Source organism: Electrophorus electricus, chromosome 18 (genome assembly GCF_013358815.1).
Source record: "Electrophorus electricus isolate fEleEle1 chromosome 18, fEleEle1.pri, whole genome shotgun sequence".
Taxonomy (NCBI): Eukaryota; Metazoa; Chordata; class Actinopteri; order Gymnotiformes; family Gymnotidae; genus Electrophorus; species Electrophorus electricus.
In genome coordinates, this window is record NC_049552.1 from 2,156,504 (window position 1) to 2,166,503 (window position 10,000).

A 10,000-nucleotide genomic window follows, 5' to 3' on the forward strand; every position below is an offset into this window, starting at 1 on the left:
GTGTGTGTGTGTGTGTGTGTGTGTGTGTGTGTGTGTGTGTGTGTGTGTGTGTGTGTGTGTGAGAGAGAGAGAGAGAGAGCAAAGTGAACGTGTCTGTGTGTGTGAAAAGTGTGAGTGTTTGTGTGAAGTACTGCCAAACCTTTGTAAACCCAATAGATGAAATATTGTGTTTTCAGTTAACATGCGCTATGTTTAGCTAGACAAGTGGGACACACATGAACACTGTTGGTTTTAATTAATCACACAGTTCCCTGACAAATCTCAGTGCATCTCACAAACTGTTCAGATTAAAGACAGAGAGATGCTACAGCTGAATGTATGATAAGCAGTATTACAGTATTATCGTATTACAGTATTGCCATATTACAGTGTTACTGTATTACAGTATTACAATATTACCGTGTTACTGTATTACAGTGTTACTGTATTACAGTATTACAATATTACCGTGTTACTGTATTACAGTGTTACTGTATTACAGTGTTAGAATATTACGATATTATCATATTATAGTATTGCAGTATTACATATTACAGTATTAGTGTTACCATATTACAGTATTACAATATTACCATATTGCAGTGCTACCATATTGCAGTGTTACTGTATTACAGTGTTACCATATTACAGTATTACCATATTACAGTATTACAGTGTTACCATATTACAGTATTACAATATACACATATTGCAGTATTACAGTGTTACCATATTACAGTAATACAATATTACCATATTACAGTATTACAGTGTTACCATATTACAGTATTACAATATAACCATATTACAGTATTAAAGTGTTACCATATTACAGTAATACATTATTACCATATTACAGTATGACAGTGTTACCATATTACAGTATTACAATATAACCATATTACAGTATTAAAGTGTTACCATATTACAGTAATACATTATTACCATATTACAGTATGACAGTGTTACCATATTACAATATTACACTGTTATCATATTACAGTATTACACTGTTATCATATTACAGTATTACAGTGTTACCATATTACAGTATGACAGTGTTACCATATTACAGCATTACAGTGTTACCATATTACAGCATTGCGATATAACACAACGAGTCACATGCACTGTGGAAGGTAACAAACTAATTCAGGTGGAGAAAAAAACAAAAAGGAGTGAAAACTACACTGTCATGCAGAAGCCCTGAAGCCCAGAGTACGACCCCTGACCCTAACTGCTTACGACCCCTGACCCTAACTGCTTACGACCCCTGACCCTAACTGCTAAGAAACGAGTGAACAACCTCTAGTGAACAACCTCTAGTGGGGTGGCTGCTACAGCTGATGATGGTAGATTTAATTAGCTATGAGCTTGGTTGTTTAGCTACAATACAGGTCATTTCATTTGGGAAATAAATTACCAGCCAGAAACATTTAGATATTATAAGTGCCTTGACGTACAGGTGGCAACAGCACTGGTGAATATAGCACTAGTGAATATAACCTCAGTGATTATAGCACTGGTGAATATAACACCAGTGATTATAGCACTGGTGAATATAGCACTAGTGAATATAACCTCAGTGATTATAGCACTGGTGACTATAGCACTGGTGAATATAACACCAGTGATTATAGCACTGGTGACTATAGCACTGGTGAATATAGCACTGGTGAATATAGCACTAGTGAATATAACACCAGTGATTATAGCACTGGTGAATATAGCACTAGTGAATATAACCTCAGTGATTATAGCACTGGTGACTATAGCACTGGTGAATATAGCACTAGTGATTATAGCACTGGTGAATATAGCACTAGTGAATATAACCTCAGTGATTATAGCACTGGTGACTATAGCACTGGTGAATATAGCACTAGTGATTATAGCACTGGTGAATATAGCACTAGTGAATATAACCTCAGTGATTATAGCACTGGTGACTATAGCAATGATGAATATAGCACTGGTGAATATAGCACTAGTGAATATAGCACTAGTGAATATAACCTCAGTGATTATAGCACTGGTGACTATAGCACTGGTGAATATAGCACTAGTGATTATAGCACTGGTGACTATAGCACTAGTGAAAATATCACTGGTGACTATAACAATAGTGAATATATCACTGGTGAATATAGCACTAGTGAATATAACACTGGTGACTATAGCACTGGTGACTATAGCACTGATGACATACACAGTTTGGGTTCGCTATCCTCCACCCCTTCATTTCTGTTACATTCAGCAGACACACAGCTGTGTCTCGTAGACTTGTAGCAGCTCAGTACTCATGGCTGCACTGAGAATGGGGCCAGCAGAGTGGAGTGGCCCTGCACACCTGTGAAAGGCCCCTATGAGACAGGTGCACCCTAGTGGCTAATGAGAGCAGACGCAAGGCGGGAGTTTGTAACGAAGTGGATGACGAGTGTACCCACCTCAGGGAATACAGTCATTACTGAAATGTAACAACTTTAAAGTACTTGCTTATTAAACATGACAGTAGCTATCGGAATGCGAGAGTATTTACGACACAACCCAAAAGTAGTTCAAGTTGAGATAAAGGGGCTCTGTTTTCTTCCTGGAACAAGTAATGTCTCCCAGCCCAGGGTGGGTCTTGCTTCTTATTTAACTCTTCCTACTGAAGGGGGCGTGTTTAGTCTAGGAAGGAGCTTGTTCTCTGTGTAGGGCATTCACCACTGCTGACACAGTCTCACGCCTCTCTGATGTATCTGCAACCAAATCTCCGTGGGTGACACCACAAATCCCTATCTATCTATCTATCTATCTATCTATCTATCTATCTATCTATCTATCTATCTATCTATCTATCTATCTATCTATCTATCTATCTATCTATCTATCTATTGTGCTTGGCTTGTGATGGCACATAAATGCTGTCATCTTCAAAGATGGGCCTCGTTCAATTTATGGTTTGTTCCCGGTTGTGCATGGATCTGTGGTGACCACGCGTGTGTGAGTGAGTGTGAAACGAGAGCGGCATCACCTGCCCATGACACGCAACTCCTGCTCGCTGTCTCACTGCGCCATCTGTGCCGCGTCCATCACCGCCGTATTAACGCGGTGCGGGTGAATCTCCAGTGGGGCGTGTATACGTCAAGTGCTGGGATATTGCTTCCCTCGTCTTCTGCTCCGGCGCGTCGTATGGATGAGTGACAGCTACCCCCCCGTGTGCGTGTAAGTTAGCGTGGCTTCCACTGGAGCCTCGGCTGGTGCGTGCATGCCAAACAGATTTCAAACAGCAGCCTGAGGATACAGAGAGTTTTACATGTGAAGGTCTCTATAATTACAGTGTACTATTGTAGATTAAAGATTGTGCAATCCTCACAAAGCTCTCTCTCTCTTTCACTCTCTCTTTCACTCTCTCTTTCTGTCTCCCTCTCACATTTTCTATTTCTCTCTCATTCTATCTCACAATCTTTCTCTCTTTCGCTTTCTCTCTCTCTTTCTGTCTGATTGCTGATTCTCAAACTGCACTTCATAAACAATGCAATTATTTATTGCCTACTGCATATAATGCAATTTAATGCAAACATTAAAGCTCAATTAATCATTAGATTCCACTACAGCTACAAATAAATAAATACATACACAATTAGGTCACTTTTCTGAAGAGAGCAGTAGGTCCTTACCTTTTAATCATTGATTTTACTCACTGAGTGTTGAAGGATGAGCAGGCTTTCAATAATACAAGGTTAGTAACACCAACTGCTCTGTGTATAAAGGCCACAGATATTGCTTAATACCCCCAGTAAGCCCATTAAAACCCCGAGACTTTAACTGCCCCAGTCTGCTGTCTCAGGTCTACCCCAGGAAGGAGTGGGACAGACCTGGAGAAGACGTTTGAGAAATATGGAGCAGAATGGAGCAGAAGAGAAACTCTCACCAGGCCACCGTGTGTAAGTCTGGAGGTCAAGTGTGTCTGTCCCCTTAAGAAACGGTCAGCAGTGACTCATCTGTTATGGTGCTGTACATCGAACAGAACGTGGGCTCTGCTCTGGAAAATGTGTGTGTGTGTGTTTGTGTGGGCATGTGTGAGTGCACACTCTCACATACACACACACATTGTGCATAAGTATAAGTAAATTGTTTTAGGCAACAGTTGTCAGTGACAACAATACTGTTTTCATAGCCAGAATTCCCATGGCTCGGAGCACAAATTAAATCACAGCAGTGATTATTCAGCACTTCCCCAGTATTCCATAATCCATACAGTCCAGGGGGTGGGACGTGGTGGGATGGGGTGGGATGGGGTTGTTTAGAGAACATCTGTAGTCAGAAACAGTGAACCTTCCTCTTCTTAGTCATTGTGTGGAAACACTGGAGGAAATTATGGATTCTGGAACATTAGGGAGCCATGGAAACGTAGGGAGTCGTGAGGTGATGTTGTGGGTTGGGCCTAAAGTTCTGGTCCTGCCTCTAAGCTTTTATAGTATCAGTTTACACTGCGGCTGTAGGTAACAGGGTAGAGACACAGTGTTTTATGGTCTGGGACTCTAGGACTGAAACTGGATTTGAATCACAATGACGACTAGGAGGTTAAAGTGCAGAATAACAGATTTAATGCAAGAATATTTGCAACCGTCTTCAAAATATAAGAATCACAAAAGAAACCCCTTTGTTGGTGTCCAGTTACTTCCGACTGACTCTGTATGTCTTGCTTATTTTCATAAGGACTTGTTGCAGAGTGTGTTCACTTTGGGGAACACCCTTGATCATAGGGATGATGTCATATAATGTGTGCACATGACTGTGTGTGTGTGTATGTGTGTGTGTGTGTGTTTGTTTTTTTTGGCCTAACACTAATTTCTCATCCATAACACACATCTTATTACAGGCACGCAGGGTTGGGAGAGACTGGTTCAGTTATTTCTCGTTGCAGGTTTGCAACATATAAGAGTTGTAAAAGCGCTTGTGAAAGACTTGTGCAATACTCAAATTGGACACTAAACCTGATTATATTATGTTGGCACTCCAAGTCACGAATGTTTATGCGCGTGTGTGTGTCTGTGTGTGAGTATGCATGTGTGGCTTTGTGCCTAAACACCGCCAGTAAGCCTTTAGATGTCCGTCTGTGCTGACACAGGAAACACAAGAACACACACACACACACACACACACAGTACACTAGACTTTTCATCATCATGTTTAGTTTGTTTTGTCTTATTGTCTCCTCCTGTGGCTCTCCACCTGAATGTGTCTGTGAGACATCTGTACTGATTAGGATTCCAGTGTCAGGGCTTCCTGACCTTACTATAGACTCCCTGGGATTTGGGATTTGAAGGGATTGTTATTTGGATCAGTCCGTCTCTGCGTCTGCACGGCTGTTGGACAGAGGGACAGGCATTAACTGCTGTGGTTCACAGTTTTGAAAAGTGTGCCGGTGAACTGCGTGTGGCACTGTATGCCAATGGAAGCTTTCCATCCAAGGAAGAGTGAATTTGCCGCTTTGGTAAGACACAGCACAGCCTGACATAGGCACATTTGCCTAATGGGGAGGTGCTGAGGAGGTGGTGGAGACCTTCTCTGACAGAAGCCGTTGGGCTCTTCCGTGGGCTGAGTAACCATGTTCTACTCCAGACGTAGTGTGCCGCGCCAGTGCCTGTCTGAGAACTGAGTCATTTTTTTTTGTTCGTGACATTTGCCACGGAGCCGAGGTTGCAGACTTGACCCGTGGCTGGCCCGCGGCCTTCGGTGTAAAAAAGGACGTGCATTTGACATGCCGTGGGGAGTCCTTTGTTTTCATCAGAGGGGGAAAACCCTGCACACAACGACTCATTCTTCAGCCTGAGTAGGACTTCACTCACAGATCCAGAATTCCATCAATTGCTCGCCATGACTACAACCCAGAGCAGTGACATCAGACTCCATCCATCACTCCCAATAGCAGCCATTGTCTCCTCCCACAGTGGCTCTGAGTGTGGTGGGAGGGGTCACAAAGGTCAAGCCTGTTCGGAACTTGCAGAGGTCAGTCTCCGGTTTTACCCTCACATCCTGTCAACCAAACGTCTGGCCAGGCAGGCCGGTGCTGCCTATATCAACTGCTAAGAAATGCTGACTACTGACTGAGCACACTACTGAACCCTCTGCTAAGAAATGCTGACTACTGACTGAGCACACTACTGAATCCTCTGCTAAGAAATGCTGACTACTGACTGAGCACACTACTGAATCCTCTGCTAAGAAATGCTGACTACTGACTGAGCACACTACTGAATCCTCTGTTAGTGTGAAGGATGAGGCACCACTACAACGTCACACTGGCTCCAAATTTGCTGGTTTCTGTGTCGCACGCATTTTTCTGTGGCGATGTTTTAATGAGTGAGCTTTGTTTCATGACATGCCAGTCAGCCGTAAATCTCTCTTGAGAGAAGGCAGGCTGGATGCGCTCTGTGTTGTAATTCTTGCAGTGTGGTATGTGTCTGGGTTGGGAAATCATCTCGTGTTTGCTGCTCCGTTGTGCAGCAGATCGGGAATCTGGGGAGGTTTCGCTGTCATTGTGGATGTGACGAGTTTAGCGGAATTTATGTGGGGGTTCATACTGTTGTTCTGTCAGGAACGAATGTGACAGGCTTTTTCTGAGGTCACCTATCACTGCAGGAGACTGTGTCAATTAAGACCCAGAGGGACGAGGAAATCCAATCACGTCTGTGGCTCAAGGTCAGAGTCCCTCGAGCCTCTTCTCAATGCTGTCATCTTCTCTCGTATGCCCCTCTGGTTCTAGCAAGACGCTGGTGATCCCTGGCTCCGGATCCGGGTTTCCAAATGTTTTTGTTGGGTTGAATAAGGAAAGTGGCCCGGTGCGGTCGTTCGGTACAGGGCGTGAGTAGTAAAGTGTAGACTGACGCGCGGACACACAAGGAGAGATGCCTGCACAGCTGTGAATCTTAGGGGGTCTGGAACAATAGAGGCCCACAGAGTGTAACCTTTCTCGGATGGTTCAGCGTGAGTCATATTAACGAGGTCTCGGACTGAAACCAGAGCCGTGTGGCGGTCAGGGTCTAGGGAGTTAACTCATCCCGCTTGTTAGGGCAGCGCCAGTCAGGAAGGAAAATATCCGGGTGTGACTCTCTGTATTTAAATAAATATCCTTCCGAGATGAAAACAAAACACGTCAGCCTCACGTTGGAGCACGGTCTGTGTGTGAAGAGTAGTGACATGACAGGTAAACTGGGTTAAACGAGTGTTCTGTAACACAAGTGTTGACGTTAGCGATCGGAAGGACGGACATTACAGGACGCTGGGTGGGCGGCAGGGCCGGCGCAAAGGTTTGTGGGATTGAGGAGGTGCACATCAGAGTCAGGCCAGACCCCGCCCCTCCCACCTCAGTCAGAACAGGCCACACCCCCATATCGCTCCTATGAAAATATACTGAAGGGCGTGGCCGCCTTCCTGTTCGGACAGGAAAAGGAAGTGGAAATGGTAATTAGACAATAAGGTTTGGTAAAGTTAGCACTATGTGTTTATTTGCCGTAGTGAAAAAACAAAACAGTGCAATTTGTCATAACATAGCAGATTGTCAAAACACAACCTGTGATAAGTGGGGTGAAAGTTTATTTGGACTTTTGTGTAGAAATCGTGTACCATTTTTCCTAATACATGAGACATACAAAAAAAACTGTAAGAAAACTCAGCCAGGAGTTTAAGTAGTGCCTTAAAATGATGCATCCTTACTGCTGTAACAAACAATCTTGTAACATGCTGAAAATATTTACAGAGCAATATTAATATTTTACAAAATGAATAGTTCAGAGTACATGAGCAATTTACATACCTCATTACACCCCACTTAACAAACGCACTGTGACGACCGTAGGGTGTCACAGTGTTTATGAGTTTATGGAAAGAAATGACTTACAAAATAAACAACTTTTGTTTAATTAATGAGGAAATAACACATTCGACTTCATAAAGGTCCCTAATATTGTTGCCCATTTTAAAACAACTAGATATTCCTTTTTTTGAATATCCATAAGATATCATCCTTAATCCTCAGTTATCATTACTAAAAATGTGTGAATTTCCAACATAAACCATAAACCATATTAAATGTCAACCAGAAACAGAGTTTAGCTTCACTCACCATGCAGAAGCTTTTAAATTCAGGTAAGAATTACATTAAAAACCACAAGTGTCACACAAACACAGAACGATGTTTCGTACATGATGTCAGAAGTGTCTGTTGGATTTTCCTTAATTCACCTCCTACGCAAAGTGGAAGTTGGGTTTCCCGTCCTGAAGGCCAGTAGGCATTCCCACACACTCAATGGCCCACGAAGTGGAGGTTGTAGGTGAGCTGCCGTCCGTTGTCCCAGGCATACAGAACCTTCTCCCGGGGGTTGTAGTCCACCTGCGTGACGAAGGCGTACTCATTGGTGAACGGCAGGCGGGGCGTGGCCTCTGTGTTGGTATGCGTGTCGTACGCGTACGACACCTCGGCCTCCTTCTGGTTGTAGGCATCGATGGCGTACAGCACGCCGCACACGATGAAGCAGTTGCCATAGGAGCTGCTCCTCAGGCCTGTTCTCCAGGTGGTCTCCTTGCGCACGGACAGGTCGCTGGGGTCCAGGCGGCTGACCACGATGACCTCGTGGTGGGTGTAGTCGTAGTCCAGCGCCGGGTAGATGACCCACAGACCGCTCTCATCCACAGCGAAGTCGATGTCGGAATGACCGCGCCACTTCCACGGCGTGGTGTCCTCGTAGACAACGTCGTGGAGGAGCGTCCAGGCAGCCACGTAGCGCATGCGCAGGTCGAACTTGATGATGTTCTTGGTGAAGGCTCGGTTGTAGTAGAAGGCACCGTTGTACACCACGTGACCGGTCCCTATCCAGTTGTATGGGAGCTTGTAGAGGTTACTCCAGCGACCTGGTCACCACACACCACGTTAGCGTACAACACCACATATTACAGTTACACTGTTTCTTACATTTGCCATGCTGACGAATGTCCCCACCTTGTTTGAAGTTGTCCAGGTTGCGGAACTCCACCAGGTTGTTGCCATAGTAATAGTTGGTTACATAGATCTTCTGGTCCTTGGAGAGGGGATCTTTCATCCATGCCCCCTCATTACGGCCGTAACTGTGGTGCTTTATTGGCATCTCAACTGATGCGATGGTGCCCTCACACTCCAGGGATTTACCTGCAGGGCAGAATACACACACACACACGCACACACACACACACACACACACGCGCACAAATACACACATATGTGTACAAATACACATACATGTATGCACAAACACACATGCAAATTTTCCTACTGGAAAATGAAAGAATCTACTAAGAACCATTACCAGCCCTGTAGAGAGCCAGTGAACAGGAGGGTTAACGGTACCTGCTCTGGGCCAGTTGGACCTCCCACTGTTGACCTTGCTCGGACTCGTTGGGGGGAACTGGGTGGAACTTGTGGGGTAAAATCTCTCAGCACTACTGCTAGTCTGGGAGGCAACTGCTGCTGTTGTTGCTGCTGTTGTGGATGTTGCTGGTTTCATGGCAACGGTTGTCGTGGCCGTTGTTGTTATTGGCGCTGCTGCCGTGGCACCCTCTACGGCTTCCAAGACGAGTTCGGAACCCCCCATGTCCTTGATGTGCTGCACGGTGTGGGTTTTGGCCGGGTTTCCTTTGACCATCGAAAGAAAAGGAAGAATAAAGTCAGAGAGAGAGAGAGAGAGAGAGAGGGAGGGGAAGAGGCAGAGATTACAACCCAAAGTTCAGCGTTTCACCCTAAGCATCCTAGATTCCACTGCTACACATCAAACAAGATATTTATTATTAATGAGATGTTGCACTCGTAGTAACTTCCTGCCCTGTAAGTGAGTCTCTCTCGCTGATGTTTAGATATGCTATTCTCAAATCAGGCCTGTTTCATGTCGGTCCATGTCAAACAGATCTCCGCGAGACAACGTCAGGACGGAGGCCCTAACCCGAGCCTTGTTTTCCGGCACCGTGGGACAGTCTGGAACCTGACCCGCAAGCGCAAGCGTCC

The 10,000-nt window shown here is 44.7% G+C and overlaps 1 protein-coding gene across 1 annotated transcript in view; it reads right to left on the reverse strand.

Moving 5' to 3' along the window:
* Positions 1-7,453: 7,453 nt before the first annotated feature.
* olfml2a (olfactomedin-like 2A) overlaps positions 7,454-10,000 on the reverse strand; it is a 14,378-nt gene continuing 11,831 nt past the window's right edge. Inside the window, exons 6-8 of the mRNA XM_035536296.1 lie at positions 9,350-9,634; positions 8,966-9,151; positions 7,454-8,877 (exon numbers count right to left, since the gene is read on the reverse strand). Coding sequence (XP_035392189.1) covers positions 8,273-8,877; positions 8,966-9,151; positions 9,350-9,634 — 1,076 coding nt within the window. The 3' untranslated portion in view covers positions 7,454-8,272. The remainder of the gene's footprint in view (positions 8,878-8,965; positions 9,152-9,349; positions 9,635-10,000) is intronic.